Source organism: Spea bombifrons, chromosome 2 (genome assembly GCF_027358695.1).
Source record: "Spea bombifrons isolate aSpeBom1 chromosome 2, aSpeBom1.2.pri, whole genome shotgun sequence".
In the NCBI taxonomy this organism is placed as follows: domain Eukaryota; kingdom Metazoa; phylum Chordata; class Amphibia; order Anura; family Pelobatidae; genus Spea; species Spea bombifrons.
The window spans coordinates 65,671,073-65,696,873 of NC_071088.1; the positions used below are offsets into that span (position 1 = coordinate 65,671,073).

At 41.8% G+C, this 25,801-nt stretch overlaps 1 protein-coding gene across 1 annotated transcript in view; it reads left to right on the plus strand.

Moving 5' to 3' along the window:
• BCAS3 (BCAS3 microtubule associated cell migration factor) overlaps positions 1-21,217 on the plus strand; it is a 514,534-nt gene extending 493,317 nt beyond the window's left edge. Inside the window, exon 25 of the mRNA XM_053454572.1 lies at positions 20,620-21,217. Within this exon, the coding sequence (XP_053310547.1) occupies positions 20,620-20,768 (149 nt within the window). The 3' untranslated portion in view covers positions 20,769-21,217. The remainder of the gene's footprint in view (positions 1-20,619) is intronic.
• Positions 21,218-25,801: the final 4,584 nt, after the last annotated feature.

Here is a 25,801-nt window from a genome sequence, read left to right on the forward strand (position 1 = left end):
CAAGGCAGACTAGATGGACAAATAGCTCTTATCTGCTATATATATATATATATATATATATATATATATATATATATATATATATGTTATCATCATATCTATGTTGCAGAAATACGTCTCTTTTGTGTGAAACCAAAACACTAGGCTATTTTCACCTGGTGGTAAACTGCTATAAGAACTGCTCAGCCTTTTATATGTTTACGCTGCTTGCGCTAACAAAGCACATGATAGACTGCAGTCCCATAAAATCCTTTAACTTAGAAGCACTTTATTAGATAGACTTACTGGCAAATCTCAATAAATATGTAAGACTAGCAGGCATTAATTTACAAGTCTATACTCCCTCCAACATACATTTCATATAGTAAACATCTTGATAACTTACACTTCAATAGGCTAAGGTAAGAGAAGCTTTTTCGGCATCAGAAAGCTCTCCGGTTGCTCTGTTGCACTACCCTATAAGATCTGTTCACGTAAAAAGGATAAATACTTTATTTCTCTCTAAATATGCTGCTGCATATAACATGGTTCCCCAATAGTATGTCCCCCCCAGGCTACTGCCACCTACTCCCTTAGTGTGTCACATCCAAACTGTCCATTCATGTGGACACTTTTATGTCAATGTACATGTAGCACGTAGTATATCGAAATAACTGATAATTAGAGATCTTGCTCACTTTAGACCGAGATCTCCATAAAATTGTCAGCAGAATGGTTTAAGGGTAAAGGGTGCGGGAGAAGTGTGATCAGAGGAAAATAATTTGCTGCAAGACAGGGAAACAGAATGAAGAAGATTAGTGCTGAGGTGAGATGGAGACAAAGAGGTTGAGGAGCTAAGATTGACTAAAGGTAGGAAGATCCGAATGATATCAGAGGAGTGGGCTAAAAGCGTAGGAAGGGAAGGTAAGAAGGTAGAAAGGAAGTTCCTGCCATGGGTGGTTATGTTTACCACTATTATTATATTTTGCATTAATTTGTCACAAACTAATAATCATAACACAGTGATTGTTTTATAAAAACTGAGTTAAAAAAATGACTACAGATTTTTGTGGGGGGATGGATTTCCTACCATATTGATATAATTCGGTAATGCATTGCATAGCACAATTCAGAGCCCATAACAATAAAAATGGTCAGACGGGATCTCGAGGCTCTTCAGTGTAGGATTCATTAATTGCTTAACTGCACCAACTGTATACATTAGTTTATATCTTTGTACCATGATGCGTCAACTCTGTATGTTTGTATTAATATGGTTGTGCAGAAAGTCAGAGATAAAAATCTCGCGAATGCTTTAGCTTTGCTATTAAGAGACAAATTACATTTTTGCTCTTAAATAAAAACCAGATGACTCTTAGGAAACCCAGGCAGGCATTCTGTAAGTGAGAATTTATCTTGCAATCTGAGTAAACAATGTCTCATCATTTAACAGTTATTATAAATAATGGCTTTTTAAGCGCTTTGTCGGGAGCTTATAGGCTCCACATAGTTGTGTCACAAGGGGCTGGACTGAGAGGGAGAATTCTATGACATCTTGCAGGCCTCCGGTCATAGACATTGTGCATCCTGAGCTGCCTGTGTTGTATGAGTTTGAGTTGGATGAGTTTTTACCCCCCCGTCGTGTCTTACAGCATCCATGAACTTGAATTAGGATGCATAAGGGAATAAAAAGGAAAATAAAGGCAATGTGACTGCTTATTTCATTACTAGCTGGGCACATGGAAATACTAAGCTAAACAGCATTGCTTTCAACAGTCCTGTTCACATGAACCATACTAGGCCTTAACCCTATTGTGACATTGGCTAAAAGTAAAAATAGCATGATTTTTACAAAATGACTTAAAGTGGATCTGTCGCTTACCTTTTAGAGTTTATGGATTGAAATATAGAAGTTAAAAACCTACCTTACATGTATAAGACTTCGAGCAGCCATCTTAACTTCCTGTTTTTATGGGCCGCATAAATACTTCTCGAAATTCATTTATTTTGTTAATTTGCTCTCCCTGTTTGGTGGTTCATGCAGCCTTTCTGAAGGTTTGTGAAGGAAACAGGGGAGGACTTTCAGACAGATAAGGTAACACTAATTGTAATCATGCTAATAGCTGTGGTAGCAATAATTCCTCTTTTTTCTATTGCTCTTTGGAGTTGAGGTTGTGAGGAACTTGGTGAACACATTTTTGCTAAAATTAAGATTTAACTTTTCTGGAGGACGTTATGCATAACGTGAATAAAGAGTTAAATGCCGTTATTTCTACATGCAAGGAAACAACACCAGAAAATGCAAAGTGTCTTGGACCAAAACCTGAAGACATTATGACTCAAGCAGCAGGCTTCATCAATCAATTAAACTCTTATTTTAAAAAATACAGTAACTGGAATGCTTTAGATGAATGGGAATTCAAATTGGGAAATCATTGTTCACACCCTGATCGTTGTTCTATTGGCTCTGCAAGTGATACAATGCTACCACAGGTGTTTTTCTGCTAAGGGGACAGGACAACTTCACCCCTTGTACCATCAAATCTTGGGTGAGAACCTCCTTCCCTCAACCAGGGCATTGAAAATACATCGTGGATGGGTATGCTAACATGACAATGACCCAAAACACATGGCCAATGCAACAAAGGAGTGGCTCAAGAAGAAGCACATTAAGGTCCTGGAGTTACCTAGCCAGTCACGAGACCTTAATCCCGTAGAAAATCTGTGGAGGGAGCTGAAGGTTCGAGTTGCCAAACATCAGCCTCAAAACCTTAATGACTTGGAGAGGATCTGCAAAGAGGAGTGGGACAAAATCCCTCCTGAGATGTGTGCAAACCTGGTGGCCAACTACAAGAAACATCTGACCTCTGTGATTGTCAACAATGGTTTTGCCACCAAGTCATGTTTTGCAAAGGGGTCAAATACTAACTTCACTGAGTAAAATGCAAATCATTTAATAATTTATTTGAAATGCGTTATTCTGGATTTTTTTGTTGTTATTCTGTCTCTCACTGTTCAAATAAAGCTACCATTTAATTATAGACTGATCATGTCTTTGTCAGTGGGCAAACTTACAAAATCAGCAGGGGATCAAATAATGTTTTCTTTCACTGTATTTAATTTATGTTAAAAGGGTCACGTCATTTTAATGAATAGCATGCCTATATTTATTGCTTGTAATATAGCAGTATTATGCATTATTCAGCATTCAATTTGCATAATATGAAATTGACCATATACTTTACCATTATAAAATGTATATAGTGTTTTTTTATTACTTAATAACTTATGAAAATCACTCCTATGGAACTCACAGGAGTAGATAAACTTGTAATAAAGCATTGCTGTTGACAGTATATTTATTAGACAGGCTGATTTCTTGTATAAAACTTGAAAGTTTAAAATTGAACCTTAATTTATATAACTACAAACAAACAGGGGTTTGTTTGTTTGTTGTTATATAAATAAGGTTCAATTTTAAAATGGTGGATTTTTTTATTTGAGGTGGTTTTATATCTGTAAACACTCTAATCTGGCACAACTAATGAGGACAATGTGTGCAATCAGTGTGATACATTTATGCTGACTGTAAAGCAAGGCCCAATTTCACTGTAATGCTCTCTGGTACTTAGCTGCGCTGAACTAAAAGTGATGTCACAGCATGACATCACGTCTGGTTCAGTGGTTCGACTGAATAATGAAGTGTACCTTTTAGGCCTGTTGGTCTGCCCAGACCTCAAACAATGGAGCAATTTACCTAATAATATTTAGTTTTGAGACACCATAGCCAGTGGCCAAGCACCCCTTTAACTCTACTTAGGAGCGTGTCTAAGAGTTAGTGTGAAATCCATGCCACATATTACTTTCTGTCAGCCTTTAATGTATTCTTCTGTTTTTTTTAGACCATTCTAATTCATAATCAGAGTTCAGGTATTGAAGGCAATTAAACTTTCGTTCCATATAAGCTTAGGAAATGTTGTCCTCACCACAAAGTACATAATTTCTGCTAAAGGACTGAATGAAAAGATAGTGCCAAGTTCCCAAGTATGTTCTGTATCCATGTTTGTCTGCTGCTGTTGTTTCCAGAAACAACCACATGCAAGTAATTAGATCTATTTTCATCTGGTAACACTGTCATATTTCACTTTATGCAAGGACCCTTGTCTCCTTGATCCTATGGTGACTTATATATTATGTCTCTAAGATGCTGACATTGTACCAAACGGCTTTGATGCGTTAAGAAGAACATAAAAGTAAAAAAGACATTGCACCGTGATATATATTAAATGGTAGCAGAAATGAAAAATAGAGGGGAAAATATGCAATTTTATTCCACGTTTCAAAGACCCAGTGCTTTGGAAAGTGACTGACGTGTGAAAAGAAGCTACAATTAGCTCTTTCCCTCAGCACTTCCATTCAGTCAAGGGTCACTCTTTCTGCAAGCTGAGGCCTTGAGCATAATGTGTTGCGACATTTGGAGACGATGAAGAATAATTCCTGCATTCAGAGTTGGTGCTGTTTCCCTACTAACCTCGACACATCAGGCTGGCTGTCATTGTATCATTTTTCTGCCACGATGTACAGGAGTTTGTGCAATTCTCAGTAGGTAGAGTAAAGGGTCATCTCTTCCAGCAAATGGTTTTTTAAGGATATTTTTGAAATGGTGCTTAACAGCCCGCTGAAGGGGAAGTCAAAGAGAGAGAAAGGAAAAACCATTAAAAGAAATAATGCACTAGAGAAGAGATTTTTTTTATTTTAGATCAGACATAAAGAAAATACCATGACTTCAAATGGGCCACTCCAGCAAATGTACAAAAAGAAACCCAGCATAATTTATGAGTGTTCCGGGCAAAAGATGACTATATAGATTTTCTTAAGGCATTGAATTAATGTGCCATAAAAATGCTTTAACATTTGTGCTTGGCAATGCTTGATTTCTTTTTTTCTATTTTGTGAAACTTGTGTTCACTTATAAAGCAGACTGACAAAGTAAACATGGCTGATAACAAATACGTATTTTCCGGTGAAACAATAGGCTACCACTTCCTCATATGCCGTATGTATCTAAAACATTTAAACATATGACATTATTTTCTCATAATGCATAGTGCACTTCTAAAAGCAAGACACACACACACACATATATATATATATATATATATATATATATATATATATATATATATATATAGTAGGTGGAGTCCTGTGGACTGGATGAACTAGGATCCAGGAAATGTTGGGATGCGTAGTGGTGGAAATAAAAGCAGTGTTGGCATAAGCCTAGAGCAAATGGCAGTGTGAAAGAAATAATTTTTTATACCAAGAGCAGGTCTTACTCACATATGCATGCCCCCCAACTGTACTGATTTAGACGGGACAGTCCCGATTTTGGCTCTCTGTCCCACCGTCCCGCCTATCCCTTCCTCTGTCCTGCTTTGCTGGGACAGAGGAAGGGTGAGGCCAGGGCCGAACTGGCCCAGCGGGATACCTTGAAATTTCCCAGTGGGCCGGCATGTCCGTGCGGACGGCAGACGAGCGGGAGTGAAAGCGTCATCCGGCCGCCGTCGCCTAATAAAATTAAAGTGGCTGGCGTGCACACACCGCGCCGCCCAATGGCCGTGCCTCAGCTCTTCATCCCACCCCTTTTAAGACGTGGGACGAAGTGCACGCCAGCCCCTTTAATTTCATGAACGCCGGCCTCCACCTGCTGCCCCCACCAGACACCAGGGAGTCGGAAGCAGTAGCAGGTCAGGGTGGGGGGGAGTGTTATATGGGGGGGGGCATAAGGCTTTTCTGGAGGCAGAGTGCCCCATGACATGCCTTTCAACCCTCTTTATGCCACTCTGCCTCCAGAAATGCTTTTTAACCCCCTATTTGTCACTCTGCCTCTAGAAATGCCTTTTAACCCCCTATATGCCAGAGTGGCAAATAGAGGTATAAGGCATTTCTGGAGGCAGAGTGGCATATAGGGTGTTAAAAGGCATATCATTGGACAGAGTGACATATAGGAGGGTATAAGGCATATCAGGGAGGCAGAGTGTCATATAGGGGGTATAAGGCATTTCTGGGGGCAGAGTGGCAAGCCTGGGGGCAGATGTGCATAACTGGGGGCAGTGTACATGTATATGTGTGTGTATAAGGGCAATGTACATGTATGTGTGTGTGTGTAAGGGCAGTGTACGTGTATATATGTGTGTAAGGGCAGTGTACGTGCATATGTGTATGTAAGGGCAGTGTGCGTGTATATGTGTGCGTGTAAGGGCAGTGTACATGTATATGTGTGCGTGTAAGGGCAGTGTATGTGTGTAAAGGCAGTGTATATATGTGTGTTTATGGGCAGGTGTGTGTAAAGGCAGTGTGTAGGGGTCCTGGGAGGGGGATTTTTTAATTAAAAAAAAAATCTCTGCTGCTGTGGACTACTCTTCCAATGATGCTCAGCCAGCATTATGGTGGACACCTGGCTGGCTGAGAATCATATGAATTTTAGTTCACAGCTAGCATCTGCAGCTTTACTGTTGCTGTGCTTCCCATGATGCTCAGCCAGCATCATGGAAGTAGTATGTCTGGCTGAGCCTTATGGGAATTCAATTCAATGTGTTGGTTATTTTTAATATGCATGACTGTGCTGACAACAATGAAGCGTGTTTTAAGTGGCGATGCAAGCGTGACATTTTAAAGTGCAATTGCTTGTATTGGTGAGTTCCGCGAGATTTTTAAAAAGGTGTCCCTCTTTCACAATTTGAAATATTGGGAGGTATGCGTATGTTTATTGCATGGGTTATGACCTGCTGAATTAAAAATAACTATAGTTTCTCACAAGACATTCTTCTTTCAGCTTGTTTCCACTCTATGGATGAAGAAACAAAGGGTGCCAGGTTAGGGTGATTTATTTTGTCGTGGCCTATGTATGTTAATGCAAATTTCAAAAAGGTATGAGAAAGATCTGTGCTTTTGAAGGTATAGACTCACCTCTTCCACCTTAGACCTCCAGGGAAGTTGCCCCATTAACCCCCAAAACATACAGATAAATGAACATGTCTTCTTGCCTCTCAATGATATCCCTGCTTTGCAGACAAGCTAATGGGGTTGTGGAGACATGTAAATATCACCTGGCCTACTCCTGGATCCCAGCAGATTAGGACCCTGATGGCCTAGGATATTTGGGAGATGTAGTATATGCTCTACAAGTCATTGTGCCACTTTGTGCTCTAATTTAATTATGGTATCCATCATTGTGATGTGTAAAAGGGACTAAAAATGGTAGCTTTATCACATGGGGAAATTTACTGAAAGATTGCAAGCCATCAACAAAGATGTTTATGGAAATTACCAGCATTTTTTAAAAAAACAACGATTACATTAAATTAGGGTAGGTTTAAAGATCGGTATGACATGTCTGCAAAATAATTGTTGGATTTTACTAAAATATGACGTAAAGTCATGATTTTATGAAAGACACGGAGGCGAATATTGTGCTTAACCCTTTCTTTACTCCCACACAGCAGCAAAGAAAAACAACAGTATATAAGAACAAACAAAGTAGGAGTGTACATAACAATAACCCCTCCCACGTGACATGCATTCCATAAAAGGGGACACATATCCCAAAATCCTCCTCTTTCCATGCTGCGACGAAGACCGAACTCTCCAAACCGGAACAGGCAACTTGAATCAACAGGAACTGTCTCCGCCACCACAAACACCAACGGAACACCGAAGGGAAGGAGGATGTCTACAGCCGACCTCAACCACCGCCATGGAGACCGGGACTAGAAGGAGGAACCTGAGAAGGTGAGAAAAAAGGACGTAGGCACGAGTTAGTCAGCCAGCCTTCAACACGGCCGAGTAAGCAAATACGAATAAACCATACAGGAAACAAGGCACTGAAAATGACACAGCATGATGCATATAAAAAACACACAGTACGAGGAAAAAACACCCCAAATGCAAGGCAGGAAGGAAAAAAGAAACCTACCAGACTCCCGGAAACACAAACCTGCCAGGCAGAGGCACAGCCAAACAAAAAAAGGGGGGGGAAGAACGAATGGGCCGGGAACAATATTCGCCTCCGTGTCTTTCATAAAATCATGACTTTACGTCATATTTTAGTAAAATCCAACAATTTTAAATCAAGACACGGAGGCTCATATTGTGCAAGTTTAAAGCTAGGAGGCCAATGAAGAAAAAACATGATCAATAGGCTTGAAATAGAAGTCGCGAAAGGTGGATTCCCTGGACCAATCCGCCGCACGCAGAAGATCTTCCAGACGACCTCCAAGCGCCAGTGTTTTGGATGCCGCAGCACTCCTAGTGGAATGCGCTCCAAACCTAGACACATTAATACCTGCAAGGGCCATAACCCACTTGACCCAGCGAGACAAGGTAGCCGACGACACAGGAGAATGAGGAGCACGGAAAGAAAGAAACAACTGCGGAGAGAGATCCGAGCGGAAACCCAAAGTGCGAGCTTCATATTCTTGGAGGCAAGCCACTGGGCACAGAGCAACGTTGGCCGGAAAAACCGGGTAAGTGACCGACCTGATAGCGGTTTTAGTACGGCGTGTTATATCGAAACGCACCCCTTCCGGAATAAAGGATCGAGCGTCCCAATCAAGGGCCCTAACGTCCGAGACGCGTTTACAGGAAATGAGGCAGAATAACATCACCAATTTAGCCGACAAATGACGCAAGGACAACTCAGAATTAGAGGGCCAGGAAAGAAACAAACGTAAGACCAAGGACACATCCCAAGTAGAGGAATACTTGGGCCTAGGCGGACGAGCAAGTCGAATACCTTTGAGAAGGCGGCAAATTAACGGGTGCTTACCCAGAGGGACCCCGTCAAAGCCAAAATGAGCCGCCGAGATAGCGGAACGATACAAGTTGACCGTCCTGTACGCACGGCCCCGGTCAAACAAAGAGGTGAGGAAAAGAATAGCGGAGGTTAGAGGGGCTGAAAAGGGATCCAAATCCCGTTCCAAGCACCAAGAAGACCAAGCCTGCCAGGCTGCACCATAAGACTTGTGGGTACCTGGCGCCCATGCTCCGGCCAGGAGTCGCTGAGCTGAGACCGAAAGGCTGCTGGACTGCCCGGACTCCCGGAGATCAAACAAGCCAGGAGAGAAAGGCTGCCGTCCTGAATCAACGGGAGAGGAGCCCCTGCAGGATCGAGAAGGAGATGAGTGTGAGAACCGAGCAAACGAGGAACCGCCACCAGAAGGTCCAGAAGACTGGGGAACCAAGACTGGGAAGGCCAGAACGGGACCACGAGCACTACCAAGGCCTGCTGACGGCGGACGTGAAGGAGCGTCCTGGGGATCATAGCAAAAGGGGGGAAGGCGTAATGACGGCCTTCGGACCAATCTTGCAGGAAGGCGTCCACCGCCAGCGCGTCCGGGTCCGGCCGCCAGCTGTAAAAGAGAGGGAGACGGGAATTCAGCCGGGAAGCAAAGAGATCGATGCGGAGCGGACCCCAGAGTTCCATAATAGATGAGAACACACCCCACTCCAGGGTCCAGTCGCTGGCGTCCGTGAGATAGCGCGAATTCCAATCCGCCACCACGTTGGAGAGACCAGGAAGATATTCCGCCTGCACCGTGATGTTGCGCTCCAAGCAGAAGGACCATAGATCCTTGGCCAAGTCCGCCAGAGCGGCCGACTGGGTGCCTCCCAGGCAATTGATATAGCGCACAGCCGAGACATTGTCCATGCGCAGGCGGATGCAAGAGTTGATGCGATCCTTGGAGAAACTCCGTATGGCAAACGAGCCCGCAAGGAGCTCCAGACAATTGATATGGAGACCCGTCTCCATCCGAGACCAGGGGCCTCCCGTGGAGATCTCTCCGCATCTCGCGCCCCAGCCGTGCAGGCTGGCGTCGGAGTCTATGGACAGGTCCGGGGAAGTGCCGAAAATCGCCTTGCCATTCCATGCGGACATGTTGGCAAGCCACCAACGCAGTTCCGCCAAGGTGTGAGCATCCAGGGTGACGAGGTCCGCATAGGACGCCCCCAAGCGAAGGTGGTGAATCTTGAGGCGCTGAAGAGCCCGATAATGGAGAGGAGCCGGGAAAATCGCCTGAATAGAGGCGGCCAGGAGGCCGATGATGCGGGCCAGGTGGCGTAGAGAGATCACACGCAATCGCAGCACCTTCCGGATTTCCTTTTTGATGGAATGAACCTTGGAGGTCGGAAGACGAAGGACACTCTCCACGGAGTCCACGACGAAACCCAGGAACTCCAAGCGCCTGGACGGAACAAGGAGGGACTTGTCCTCGTTGATGAGGAACCCCAACCGCTGGAGCAACCCTAGCGTCCACCGGGTGTGCAGGCGCAAAACCTCCTTGTCCTGCGCCATGAGGAGCATATCGTCGAGATAAATGATCAGACGTACGCCCCGGGACCGCAGAAGCGCCACCACAGGCCTGAGCAGCTTGGTGAAGCACCAAGGAGCCGACGAAAGACCAAAAGGCAGGCAAGTGAAACGCCAGGAGACGTTGCGCCAGAAGAAATGGAGAAGGTTCCTGGATTCCTCCGCCACCGGAACCGTGAGGTACGCGTCCTTGAGATCGATTTTGACCATCCAATCGTTTGACAAAAGGAGATCCCGAAGAAGATGGATGCCCTCCATCTTGAAGTGGCGGTAGCGGACGAAACCGTTGAGGTGACGGAGATTGATCACCGGTCGGAGGCCACCACCTTTCTTGTGGACCAGGAAGATATTGCTGTGGAAACCTGGGGTGTCTGGAGGAACCCGTTCGATGGCGTTCTTCTCGGCCAAGGAAAGAATCTCGGCATCCACCAACTCTGCCTCCTGTTGGGAGAAGCGGAATGGACTTGGAGGGTAAGACATCTGAGGACAACCCACCAGTTCGATGACATAACCGCTCACCGTCTGCAGCACCCATGCGTCCGAGGTGATGGACTGCCAGACCTGTAAAAAATGGGTGAGCCTTCCCCCGACAGGATAATGGGAAAAAGGGTGAGACGGAAAAGGACTTACCGGAGGGACGTCGAGTGAACTGGGATCCGCGATGACCTCTGGACCGCCACGAGCGTCCGCGCTGGGGAAAAAACGGCTGACGGCTGGTATAAACGTCCTGGAACTGAGGTCTGTAAGACTGGAGCGACGAGTAGGAGCCTCGGCTCGAGCGAGCTGAGCCTGGGAAGGTCCGGCCGGACAGACGGCTCCTGCCTCTGCCAGCCCTGGGAGAAACCCGAGGGTTAAATACCTTCCTCATGGAGGATTGAGCTTTGTCCAGGGCCGTGAAGGCTCCCACGTATCGCCCGAGGTCCTTGATAAAGGAATCCCCGAACAACAGGCCCTGGGCTTCGCTACCCATTTCAGTGAGGGCCAGGTTAGATAACTTGGGCTCAATTTTAAACAAAATGGCTTTACGCCGCTCAATAGAGAGGGAGGTGTTTGTGTTGCCAGCGATGCAGATAGCGCGCTGCATCCAACCCCGTAGAACCATCGGGTCCGGAGGGGAGCCAGAAGCCACCCACTCCTCGATGATCTGAAACATCTTGGTCAAGGGACCAAAGATATCCAGGAGCTTGTCCTGAGTGGCCTTAAGGGCTGATTCTAGGCCCTTGCGGGGGTTCCAACCAGATTTAGCCAGAAATTGGACCATTTTCGGGTCCACAACGGGAGTTTCACACACTTTGCCCGGGATAATTGGCCGTGGGCATTCAGCGCGAAGTTTACTACGCGAACTCTTACTGAGGGGCTTGCGCACCCTGGCCTGAAGGTAACGGGACACATGGTCAGACGGAACCCACTCCGCTGAGCGAGGATGGTGAAGCTCCTCAGGGTCAAAAAATGGTTCCCCAAACTGGTCCAGGACTGCCGAGTCCGGGGATTTAACAAGCTGACCAGTCTGGGAAGAGCTAGCCTGCGCAGCCACTTCGGAGGGGTGAACCGAATCCCCAGTCAACTGATCCTCCATATCGGAATCAGAAGAATCCCAAGCCTCCTCAATAGATTCTGGATCAGAATCAGAAGAACTAGAGGATTGTGCCCTAGCACTCCTCCATTTCCTCGCCTGTTCTGCCCGGCGGGAGAGGGCTCGTTTGCGTTTTGGTGGAACGCTATCTAGGATGGGATTATCCACATCATTCAAAAGAGTTCTGGAGGCAGGCACACCAGTATGGTGTGATTTAAATGCAACCTTTTTCCCAGATGTCTTGTGGGAAGAGTCAGAGGGTGGGTCTGCATTATGGGCAGGAGCAGGCAGAGATTTTTTAATGGCCTGGGTCAGTGAGGCAGACAGAGCTGTAGTCATGGATGACATAGCAGAGGCAATAGCCATAGACACGGAATTATTTAACTCCTTTAACGGGTCAATAACAGGCACCTCAGCAGTGATATCCTCTCTGGGAGAGGAATCAACATCAGATAACTCCCTAGATGGAGATTGGCGCCCAGCCATAATACTTGGGAGAGCACAATAAAATCAAGAGGAAAAAACCAATAAATAGGTAATAGGGATATGCCCCTTTAAGAAACAAACGGAAGGAAAATGAAATAAAAAACGGGAATAAACCAAAAGAAATGCAGCAAAGGGCAGGGAGCGAGAAGAATGAATAATAGAACTACCGACGCTCGTCCCGAGGCTCCTACACACCACTCCGTCCGAAGACTAGTGAGAAGAAAGCCCGCAAACGAGCGTGGGAGGAGCCAGGGGCAGACGGACCGACGCAGGACCAGAGGCGATCACGCCGCCACAACGGAGGGAACAAAGGCCCCGGACGGCGGTACCAATGAGCTGCGACCGCCGAGAGGGGAGAGAAGGAACCCTCTGAACCGGGCCAACCAAAACGGGAGCGAACGGATCGACGCAACACGCCGGAACACTCCCGCACCGCGCACACGGCGGGCGGGAGGAGGGAGGCAAAGACAGAAAGGAGGGGGAGATGAAAAGACCCCGGACGGCAACGCCGCCGACAGGGACACTCGAGGAACCGGCAAAGGTAAGGGGAAAACAGAAACAACACCAGGAAAAAATCAAATAATAAATAAATAATAAGAACATATAAATAACAAATTATACACGAAAGTAAGACCCCAGGCCGCGGGCAGCCCAACCAAGGACGGGAAAAAACCGCGGCCTGAGCAGAGAAAAGGCAAAAGGACAAAAAATAACCATATACAAGAGCATACAATATAATGACATAGGGAATACTTATCTGCTGTCTGGGAGCAGCAAAGAAAGAGGAGGATTTTGGGATATGTGTCCCCTTTTATGGAATGCATGTCACGTGGGAGGGGTTATTGTTATGTACACTCCTACTTTGTTTGTTCTTATATACTGTTGTTTTTCTTTGCTGCTGTGTGGGAGTAAAGAAAGGGTTAAGCACAATATGAGCCTCCGTGTCTTGATTTAAAATTGAAAATCACACACAATGACAAGCTGCTACAGAAGGGGAAGAGGGGCCAGCTCCTGCAAGTTTACAATCTAATAGTGATTTTGTTCAGAAAAAAAAAAATCCAATTTATACTCGCTGTACATCTGTGTTCTAATAAGATCTTAAATGGAGAATCTGTTTGCATATTGTATGTTGATGCTCCTTAAACCACAATTACAGACCAGAGGAATTAATTTTAGGCTTTTACAGCAGTGGATGGGTTAAAAAATAATCCCAGATGCGTGTAGATTATTTGAATGATTGGAACACTCCTTTTGTCCGATAAGCAATTACTACGGAAACAAGTAAACATTTAAGGCGTTTAGCGGCCTTAATGATGTTTGATTGGACCGGTACTCTGCTCTGCTTTGCTAGAGATGGCTGCGTCGCTAGTGAAAGCTCTGACGCGAGATATTTAACCAAAGCCAGCTGTGGACTGCAGGAGATGAAAGCACAAAATCAGACAGGATAAGTACAGTATTAGTGTGGGATACGCCACTCATTGCTGATTTAAATTACTGTTTTCACTTCCTGAACTTATGGGAGACTAGGGATGTTGAGGCAAAAAAAATAAAGAAGCTTATGCATGGACGGTTTTGCAGAAAATGCTGGAGGAACATTTTTATTGACTATGGCTAAAACCAATGTCTCCAGATCTCTGTCTGCACTGACTGTATCTAGTGCAGTTTCCCTTCCATATTCCATGTCCACAAGCCACATTACAAACGGTGACATACATGTGGTGAATATTTTGTTCCTGTAGGTGTGAATGCCAGAAAGGCTGTTTGGCTGAGGTAATTGTCTAAACGGAGTGCTCGTTTAATAGAGACCTTTATTCTGCTGCGAACTCCTCCAAGACTTCCCTGTGTGCTTTAAATGTGAGACTGGTTTTACACGCAGATACTACAGGGGAGCTTTGTGTTGCAACACAAACGACCCTAGTAATAGAAAATGACAGAGGAGTCATTAGGTGTTAAACACTGTGTCTCTTTCATAAACCTGTACTGGGCTAACAAAAATACCCGGGTTAAAGCGTGGAAAGATGGTATGCACAGTTTATGTGGCTGAATGTTTGACTTGAGATCCGTGAAACAGAATGTTAGCTTCAGAGCAAGAGCATGCCTGAGATGTGCCCCCTAACCAACTAGTTAGGTTACACTGGCGTAACTACATGGGTCGACCCCTGCGGCCCCTTGTTGTCTACTCGTGCCAATTCAAAATAGTTTAGAAAGAACCCTTCCGACTTGGATTGGTGTGGTCCTTTCTAACCAGCACGGGGAGACTGTGAAACCAAGGCTGCTTGCGGGAATGTATGTATGTATGTATGTTTGTTTGTTTGTATGTATGTATGATTGTTAGCATGGATGTATAATTGTGTGTGTTTATTGGTTTTTTGTGTGCAAAATAACCATAAAAAACCAACAGGTTTCAGTGTACAAGCGCCATTTTCAAGGTTTCGCATTGTTAAAACAAGCAATATATATAATATATATATATATATATAAAAAAAACCTACATTATGTTTACACTATAAGGAAAGATATTTGGATCTAAATGATTAATCCCCCCCATTAATGTATGTCTGCCCTGTAAGATGACCGGATGTCGCCATTTTTTGGTGACAGTCCTTGATTTCTGTACCCAGAGATGTCTACCATTCGTCTGAAACAAAATTATTCAGAACTTGAATAGTCTTTTACTTTCAATACCATAGTCAACATCAACACTGCATTCCCCATCAGTAAGTTATAAATCATATATCCCTACAGTCTTGGTTTGCATGTGACAGTCCTGATTTTGTGTGGTCTGTATCAATGATATTTAATGTAAGATAAATGCCATTATTAAGCATTATTTAAGCTATGGTTATACCTCAACCAGAAGTTTGCTTTTTATATGCATTCTTTATTGTGAATACATTTATAAATACTTCTACTAAGTTTGATGGTACTAAGTTCTGATTCTTTATATGCAAAATGTTAGAATTATGTAAAACTGTCCCAGGAATTTATTTTAAAAATCTGCTGATTGTTCTTGATATACTTTTTTTTTTCTTTTTACAAAATATAATGCTTCATTTCTTGCACCAAAATTGTTACTACTTTCAACAAAAAAAGGGTATACTCCATTAAAAACTCCAGTAAATGATAATGAGGTAAAGCATATCATCTTATATAAACTCTGTGATTTCTAGCACTTGACTGGGACACAAAGTTTATGTTACAGCCTTATGCCTGCACATTATCCACACACAAGTAAAGATTGGGAGATTAGACCTACTGATTGAAATACCAAACTATTTATTTATATTTCATCTGAAGTGATGGGCTAAGTAACAAAATGGCATCGCATCACTCAGAAAAAAAGTCAAGCAAAGTTACATTAGGGATAAACTTACAAACACAATCTTTGTTGAAACCCACACCCAGAAATTTGTGAACCGTGAGCAATAAGCAACAGAATGCTAATTGTAGGTGTTATACAGGTAATCCACACCCAGTTGTGTCTCCACGGGTGCTATAAAGTAGCTTGGAGCCGAGAGTCTCAGAGCGATTACTTGATAAGGGTCTATTCAACGAAAAATGTAAATGAGCTGCTCCCAAGAAGCATACCATGTTCTTGAAAAAGAAAGATTTGAGGAAAGATTAAATGGGTTCAAATTCATTGCTAAATAGCTGAAAAGAAAACACGTCGTGCTCATTTAATCAAAGTTATTAAACAGGAAATGCATCCGGTCTCCTCGGAGTTACAAGCAAATGCCTATACCAGTAAGATAATGTGCAAAGATTGGGTAATAAGAAAGCAAGCACATCTAGAGGAAGCCACAAAGCCTGGAATGAAACAAACATTTTCACAGAACTGGTTAATGAGCAAACGTTTCTTTACAAACGTCTAGCCAGGTCTGAAACATCTTTTGGGGATTTTTTTTTTTCCTAGGAACTGTGCTACTGATGTACTTGTGTGTGAGCCTGCCTTACACAAATTGTGTGAAGAACACCATGCCCTGCCGAATGCCACATATTTTAATGAGCGTTCCTTATTATTATTTATTGTTTTTGTAGTGTCGTTATTCCGCAGCGCTGAATACAATGAGTAAAGAGGACATAACAAGTAGTATATAACATAATTTGACTTACAGAACAACAAGTGAGGCGGGCCCTGCTCAACCGAACTTACAATTTAGAGTAAAGAATGGATCTTAACATTTTGATGTTGTCAGTACTCCTTCCAATTTTACTTTATTAAGCTGGTGAGTGGTGTTGCCTCTGGTTTTGAGGTTATACACTTTTCTATCTAAACTGGCCATCTGGCAAACCAGGCAAATGCCTGGTGGACCAGTGGCACCACACTTAGCTTTGTTGCCATTCAGGGGGCATATCCAGACCTTCAGCATGCGGCCACACACTGCAAGAGTGTAAGACCATAGAGTGTGGTTGCACGTATGCCGCTGGTGGTCACGTGTACTTAGTGGCCTTTTAAAAACCCGTGCCACTTTTTATGCCCAGTCATGTTCTGATGAATGTACTTAAGAAAGGTGATCAATTCCATGTTAAAATTAAAATTCTTCACATTTCATTTTTGTTGAGCATGTCTCTGCAAGCACACACAGTTTAGGACTGTTAATTCTGAAAAATAAAAGCATTAGTAAAAAAAACAAACGAATTGTTTATATTTTTGTATATAGAGGTATATGAGGTAACGATACACAAAACTGAATACAGATAAATAGACAACTAGTTAGTGTGTTGCTGAACCGAACCTCAAGATGAAGCCTGTCTGGAGGGTGGGTTACTATATTACCGTGTACTGGGGTTCTGTAACTTTAGAACATCTGTCACACACACAGTGTAATAAAAAATCTATATTAAATCAATGCTTTCAGCTTTAATGTAGAATATGTGCATTTTTTTCATCATGACCTGTTATTAACATATGCACCATTTTGTGCAACACTATCACTATTGCAAAGCTTTCTTTGCTTTATTTACAGGGGCAGAGATGCTTAAGTTTTCTTCTATGAATGCTGTTTCTATTAACCCCAAACACCATTTCATTGAGAAACATTGCTCATCCTCTTACATGGAAGCTGCCTGTTAACTTCTGTGATGTGCATACTCATTCACCTCCTTGTCCTGCATTCAGGATTGAACCCCATGGGGGAACTTGCAATTGACAGACAAGCTAACATGCCTTCGATGTTAAAATTTTAGGGATTTATTTTTTTCCTGTTTTATTTGCAATTGTGTATACATCCACCATGGTGTCTGGGATAACTTAAGGCCAAATTTCGGCTCCTTATGTAGGTTTCCATGTATTCCCTTTTAGTAAATGTGTGTTGGACACTACTGGGTACTGCCATTAAGCATGCTGCCTCCCAAATGTGTTTGGTCTCCTTTATTACTGGCCACTTGGCTTAACTCCCCCACTAGGCTGTATGTTGCCCGGCATCTACTGCTTGGATGTCCTGCAGCATTTTCCCTAGAATCTATCTACTGGGATGAGGAGGCTTGGGGAAACTTCAGTATTTCTAAATCAAGAACCGTCATGTAAAATGTAAAATTAAATCAGGTATTATTTGGGACCGTATACTAATACACATATCTACTTTGTTCAGTGGATGCAGAACAAAATAATACTGCATTTTCTGTGCTAGATGTATATCGTAAAAGTTGGATTTAAGGCTTTTGTTGAAAGGTTGTTCCTAGGAGCCAAAAGTTTATCTGTTATATGCGCATAATGTTAATATAGAATACAATAAAGGGATACTGGGGAAATAAGTGGACAATAACACTTTTTTGTAGATGGAGTGAAAATAAATAGAGACATTCAATGAGAACGATTGGGGTGAATGCATACATGCACATAGAAAGATAAATATACAGAAAACAAGTAATTTAGAGCCATGGGATATAATTCCAGTGGTCAGTAGCAGTTTTACTCACTGGAAAGAAATCCTCAATTTTTAGTTGCCATTGTACTCCTCAAAGAAGAATTCTCATCTAAATGATAGAACCATAGTTCAATCTAGAACTAAAAAGCATCTGTTTTTTTATAATTGCCTAATGATTGATTTTCACATTATTAAGGTTATGGTATTTTATTTCTGTTTACTGTAAGTGAAAGCAAAAAAACATGTTAAATGTCATAAAGAGTGCAATATGTAATATTTTGGGACAGCCTTGAATGTGACAGTTTCACTTTAAATTCAATGTAGAATTATTAATCGATGTTCTATGTCCATTGGATTAACATAGGAAAGTATATAAAGTTACCTAAGTTTCATGGACCTTAGAGGTCAATTCTTCGGATGAAATGATTCCATCTTAAGAGGAGATGTCTAAGGTTCTGAAAGCTTATCCTGAGTGGAAAGCTTTCCCTTTTTTATCTCATTTATGTCTGTTTTTCTAAATAACTGTATATTTTATACTTATTACCAATACTCACTATAAAGTAAAGCCAGCAGAAATTATTTTAATGTAGCTAGCTATGACTACATGATATTGAGATTACAATGAACTTTTCCCCCTCAATTATTTGTTGATGCTGGTTCCTTTGAACACTGACATATGGTGAAAATTTAGTTGAAATATTTTCTTGTTTTAATAAGGCTTTTTTTTTGTTAGTAGCATACACATATTTTTGTTTTGTTTTTTACTTATACACATCAGTTTGTGCTTTTCTTGCTAGGGAAATTATAGTGACATGCTTAAAGGAACATTCTAATGTCCCAGGCAGGCTCACCAACAAAGGAAGCATATAACATTTTTGAGTCATTTCATATGTATTTGTAAAAAACGTTAAAAAGAAAATAATTAAGAATTTAACTTATGATAAAACTGCTAAGCCATCTCTGTGGTCCAGTATTCCATGCCATTGATTAGCTGTGATTAGCTTATTAGATATGTAATGGCTGATATGTCACCTTAGACATGTAGGATAATAATTGTGTATTGGATAATAACTGTGTATTGCACTGGCTAGCATTACACAGTACCAACCAGGGACGTAAGTAGAAGCCTCAGGGCCCCGGTGCGAGAATCTGTTAAGGGCCCCCCTCTCACTATCTACCCTCTCCCTACCCCCCTTCTCACTATCTACCCTCTCCCTATCCCCCTTCTCACTATCTACCCTCTCCCTACCCCCTTCTCACTATCTACCCTCTCCCTACCCCCCTTCTCACTATCTACCCTCTCCCTATCCCCCTTTCTCACTATCTACCCTCTCCCTATCCCCTTCTCACTATCTACCCTCTCCCTACCCCCTTCTCACTATTTACCCTCTCCCTACCCCCTTCTCACTATCTACCCTCTCCCCCTTCTCACTATCTACCCTCTCCCCCTTCTCACTATCTACCCTCTCCCCTTCTCACTATCTACCCTCTGCCCCCTTCTCACTATCTACCCTCTGCCCCCTTCTCACTATCTACCCTACCTTCTCACTATCTACCCTTCCCCTACCCCCCTTTGTTGTTTACTTACCGTGTTGAAGTCCTGTGGTGGGAGCGCGAGGCCTCTGTCTGGCTTCTCTGCCGCGCTGCACGCGGCTTCACCGCCAAGCGGCAGGGTGCAGAGGAGACAGAAGGACGCTGAGCGGTTGCTGAAAACGAACGCTCGGCCCCTTGGGCCCCCCTGACCGCCACTGGTACCAACCTATGAATCTATTGTCTCATGATTTGCGATTGTTGCATTGAATGAGGGATAATATTTCTTTTTTTTTTACCCAGCCTGGGGTTTGAGATATCTTACTTTGCTCTGAAGGCCCAGATATGTGATGGTTGTGTTAGGGGCAAACAAATAGGATTAGTGGAACGGAGAACCAAAGACCAAGAGAGGTCCATTCGGTCTAAAGTGTGCCATGACCGACGTACCAGGTAGGCCTATAGAGGGCCACCCCGTAAATAGAAAATGAAAGAAAGGAAAGAGGAGAAAAGAGGAAATAAAAGGAAGGAAATGAATAGGGGGGGCCAGGGAGGGCAACGTTAGGCGCTGTAACGTAGCTGTGGAAGGGAGAGGCGTTGGTTAAATAACCATAGCCCCTCCCACAACTACAGGCTAATATACATCAGCCTTCACATGTATCAATTCGACTACATCTTGTGAAAAGTTTGTTCCTAAATGTATTTATTTTTTTTAAAGTTGCAACAATAAAGATCTGATAGATAAATTACTATAACCTGCTGTATGAAATGTATCCTTCCAAAAATAACCACCTCTTTATTGTTTTTTATTCCTGCAGAACTTCAACGAGACGGAAGCATAGAGACATTAAGTAATAGTTCTGGATCGACCAGCGGAAGCATTCCACGCAATTTTGATGGATACAGAATGACGCTACCAACTAATGAAAGCCAACCCCTTAGCCTGTTCCCTACTGGAATTAATTAAAAAAATGTATTTAATCAGTTATGATTTTAAATGGGTAGAAAGGGTTTTAATTGTTTCTATGAAGTGTGTTTTTGTTCTGTTTTTACACATTAATAGTCCCGGTTTCCTGATTGCTCATTGTACAAATTTGGGCGGATACATATAGCGTAACTTTTTCTGCAGTTTTTTTTTTGTCTGTGCATTGATGCATAGAAACAGGGATTTGCTTGAAAGAATAATACCACATATACAATTTTAATGTGAATTTCCACCTGTATACCTTTGTTAATCAGCATGACCTACACAGACTATCTCGGTCTGAATGTGCATAGGGAATTAAATTGTCTGCTTATACAGATGCGCAATACATTATGTTATTGTATTACATTTGCAATGTTTATTATTACATTATGTTTATATGTGTAACATTTTACTTTGATTTCCTAAGTAATAAATTAAATAGAGGGTAATTGTTTATTGCAATTTTTATATTCAGCAAGTGGTCTATCAAAGTACAGGTAGTAATGCAGAAATATGAACTGTCCAACTTGTCATTGTAACATTACCGCCAAAAATAAGCAAGGTTTATTTACCTTTATAAAGTATGTAGGGATTCCTGCTATCGATCATTTTAATTTATCTAATATAGCTGAATAAATTCAGCACTATTAGGTTGGAGGGAGCAGCTATCTTTGTCTCTGAAAATGTAAAGGATGTCTTATGTGCAGAAGCTGATTTCGAGTATAAAAAAAAAAAAAAAAAATACTTGCCTTTAATGGAAAATGTGGCTGGCAATGACCATTTTTATCATATGGGCTGTACCTTGTCACTCCTATCGTTATGAAGGATAGTTTCTCTATCACATAGCATTTTCAGGTAAAGCCATCCTTCACAGCAGGTACGTTAGTTAATGTTATACATTGAAGAGGTGCTTGCTATTATGTAGTCTGTGTGCTTTTATTTGGTGACATTTGATTTTCAAATTAAATCAATGTTTTGGCCCGTAATGGTTTTCCCCGGCTGTCATTATCTTTTGAGTTGTCATCTTCATGAATTTCTCTTTCTGAATTTCATGGTATTCATTTAGTATTTCATCCCTTTGATCTACTACTCTGAGGTACTGGATTTTTAACTGGTTGTTTGTGTTGATCTGTTGTGACAGAAACAGTCTATCTGACCCTTGATAGCGCTGAAGGTCTTACTGAAGATTGCTTTCCACTTGTGCGCATCTAACATTTGCTAACACGTTCATACCAGTAGTTAGGTAGGGCCTTCTATCAAATGAAGACTCATCAGCATATTATTTCATACACGCAATGATTACTACTGATTACAATTGTAAATCCTGGGCACAGGATGCAGAGGTGTCCAAGCTGATAGTAAAGGAATCCTACCTAATGAGCGGTGTGTGTGATCCAAAGAGCAGTGGTACGTGAAGCACCACTGGAATGGAATAAATAATTATGAGGTTTGCATTAGGTCCAGGTACCAACAATATGCAAGCATGTGAAAATTTAAGAAGTCTTAAGGCATCCCATTGTAATTGTAAAGGTGATTCTCCACCTTCAATTCTGCATTATACACCTTATTCCTAGTAATGTTGAATGCCCAAACCCTTCCAAAAAAGGAAATGTTTCCCACATTCATGTCTTTGTCTGGGAACACAATCCTCATTGTGGGAATATAAAATGACAAATCTGTTAAGTTTAGTTGCTTAGAATACTAGAGAGTGCAATTAATTTTTTTAAGTGGAACAACATCTTTAATCTACACAATTGAGATTGACCTCAGCTAGGAGAAGGGTCATGATATTAATATGATTAGGCATGTATGGTTTGTCTGCTTTCTTCTTTTGGAGCCCTTTTATTGATTTGATTCAAGATCTTTGAGAAGAGCTAGGGGTCAGATGTCATACATCACTGCAACCTGATTTGGTTAGATGGAGTATACCTCACTGACATAGTCCTGGATATTTTTAATTCAAGCTTTGGGAACTACCATTATCATCCCTGTCTGTGGTTGTGGCACACACGTATCTAAGGTCTAATCAATGTCAGTTGGTGGTGATGTTTTCTTGTCTCCAGTCAAGGTTCATGAATTGGTAGTCTAGATATAGTTGAAGGGACTCAGGAAAAGCTGGGTTACATGTGTACAGAGAACAAATGTTGGGTGATTAGCTGTTTTGAGAGTGGATTAAAGACTACAGGGATCGGAGTTGTTAAAATTTAATGAAACTGGATGTTTTTTTTAAACTGTGTCATTTTATTGGAGAAGTGGTAACTTGTGGGGGTATGTCAGTCAGGTGGTGTATGAACTGTACTGGCATTTGTACACTGCAGTCAGAAAATATCCCTACTGTGAGGTTTGCTAAATAACAAGATGGGCCCTCACAAGAACTTTATCTTGCCAAAATAAATGTAAAAGGGACAGTTTTTTTCATTTCTTTCATTTTACTATGAATAATGTTTAAAATGTTTCTAAGCCTTCATTGTTTTGGTGAGATATAACTTTCTTGTGCTGTGTGTCATAGTCAATAGAAATGTGAATAAAGAAACCCAGTGCATAAATATATAGCGTGAAACACTGTTAAAAACAGTGCCATAGGTAACAACTAGATTTATACCGAAATTAGCTTCCAATATTCAGAGGGAATCTGTTCTTACATTCTGTTGTTTTCTATATTCTGTAAGCTAAAACAAGCATACTTTTGACAAATGTCCCCTGAGAGCAGACATTCTGCCCATCTTGAGTGCTCCTCATAGATGTTTTTTTTAACACTCGTAGATATGTATACTATTATGTACTACTATGGAATGCATATTACATAACCATATTCCTTTTCTAAAAGAATTTACCATTTTGTTGCATTTTCTTGTTGAAAACATTTTCGCAGGACCACTGAATCCTGTCAGTCTTCACTGCTTCACAGAAGGGGGAGGCAGCTTTAAGCTCCTCTAATCACTCTCGTCACACCTCTCACACACCTTCTCTTATCACATTTACTGTCCATCGGATCTTAAAAGCTTTGCTGTTTCACATACAGGAGCATAAAATAGAAAGTGGAAGTGGCTGTAGGCAGTCAGACTGCTGCGATGTAATACACATGGGAGGGTTTGGGAGGAATGACAGGACTACCTTTCTAGGCAACTGTAGTATTTCAATAAACTTTTAACAAAAGTTATGGTGGGTAAAGGTGATGGAAAACCCTTCCACTTAAAATTAAGGGGGTAGTAGACGCATTATTAAACACTCATCTACAGATACCAGACGAGCCAAATTTCATGGTGCTGCCACAACCACAAGGGATTCTGGGTAGGCACATGCAAATAAGGTCAACAATGATCACCGTTTGCCTCTATATCCACTTTATACATGGATCCCTTGAAAGTAATTGCCCGCTGTACAAGACAGCCTTTAGACCAAACTCGGGTAAGAGGTGCAGTAGCCAGATTACCACTAATGGACAGCTGTTTGGTCCTTAATGGGACTCGTCAGCGTGAGGTTGTGATACTGCCTTAATACTTGAGGCTTGGGTAAGCACGAGAAATACCAATAAACTTTTAAACACAGTTTTTAAGCGACAGGGATCATTAAAAAGAAAAACAAAATGACAGCTTTCTTTTACTTCTCTCTACATGATGCAGAACTGGGGATATTTTGAGAGCCCCCCCCCCCCCACACTCACATATGGAGCTGCATACTAGTGTGTTCAAACACATTTATGGAGCCCTCCATACCATATATTTGATCGTTCTCTTAATATCATTAAATTTCATAGCATCGGCATTAATGTTCCCTAACCCTGTTTATGACGTTATCATATTACTTCAAGAACCACTGAGATCATTGGATAGCTGACACCTTTAGTTCCAGAATGACGTGCACTGCCTAAGACCCCTTGCGTTCCAGAATTACTGTAACTTACTGTAACTTGCTTTTGTTAGTCAATAAACTGGGTCTTCATAAAAATTCTGCATTACTGCCTTTACTTTATCATCAATAAAAACATATGTAATGAAGGAGATTAAGGGAAACTAGATGTTTACTGCCACAAATTAAACTGATTGTTAAATTATAATTGTCTTATAAAACTGGATATAACATAAAATAGATGACTATATAAAGAGATGACCAAGTAATTTAAGATTGAGCACATGGGATATCAGTAACATAAACATTGTCAAGTTGTAGAAATATTCTTTATTGAAAATGGCGACACAATATGTACTACATGTATAGGTAAAGAAGAAGCATACCCTATTTGAAACAATCTCAAAAGCTTGGAACTTGTTTATGAAAAACCTAGTCGATTCAAAGAGATATTTTTTATTTAACATTTCATCCAGGCTGGCAATAACAATGTATATTAACTAAGTTCCATTTTGTGATGAGTTTACCCCATGAGATGACAATAGTCAGATAATAATCTCCCAGATACTTACTCTGGAACAGCTGTACTGGACTCACTAGGACTTAGGTACTGAGTTTGGCAACATTTCACTGGTTGGGATTCATCTATGTAAGGTGGCTGCCAATCTTAGATGATCTTGAAAGGAAATTGCTGCTAGTGACAAATGTAATCCAGTTTACACCAGCTAAAAGTTAATAACGACTCTCAGAACAGTAGTCTTTTCACTAAATAAATGTTGCAGGGGAGTTGTGGTTTCAACTTCTTGACTTCAATACACATTAAGGAGAACCATCCCCAGTGAGCATCTGTTGCAGGAAGAGCGTGTCTGCCTTAATTTATGCATAGTTATATCAGCAACATTTCTTCAATGTCTCATCATCTATTGAATTATACATTATACAGGGCCAGGTGAGCCCTTTTGCTGGAGAAACATTCCAGTGCTAGGTCTTCATAATAAATGATGAACTTGAAACTACAACTGTCCTCCAACATTTATTTAGTGACTGCTGAGTTCCAATTGAAGGGAAGTATTTTTCATGAAATCTGAATTACCATCTGCCTTATCCATATAAGAACTGCATTCACGACTCTGTAAACAACAAACAGACTATCTTACTCTTTGTTGTATGTAGTAAGTTGTGAG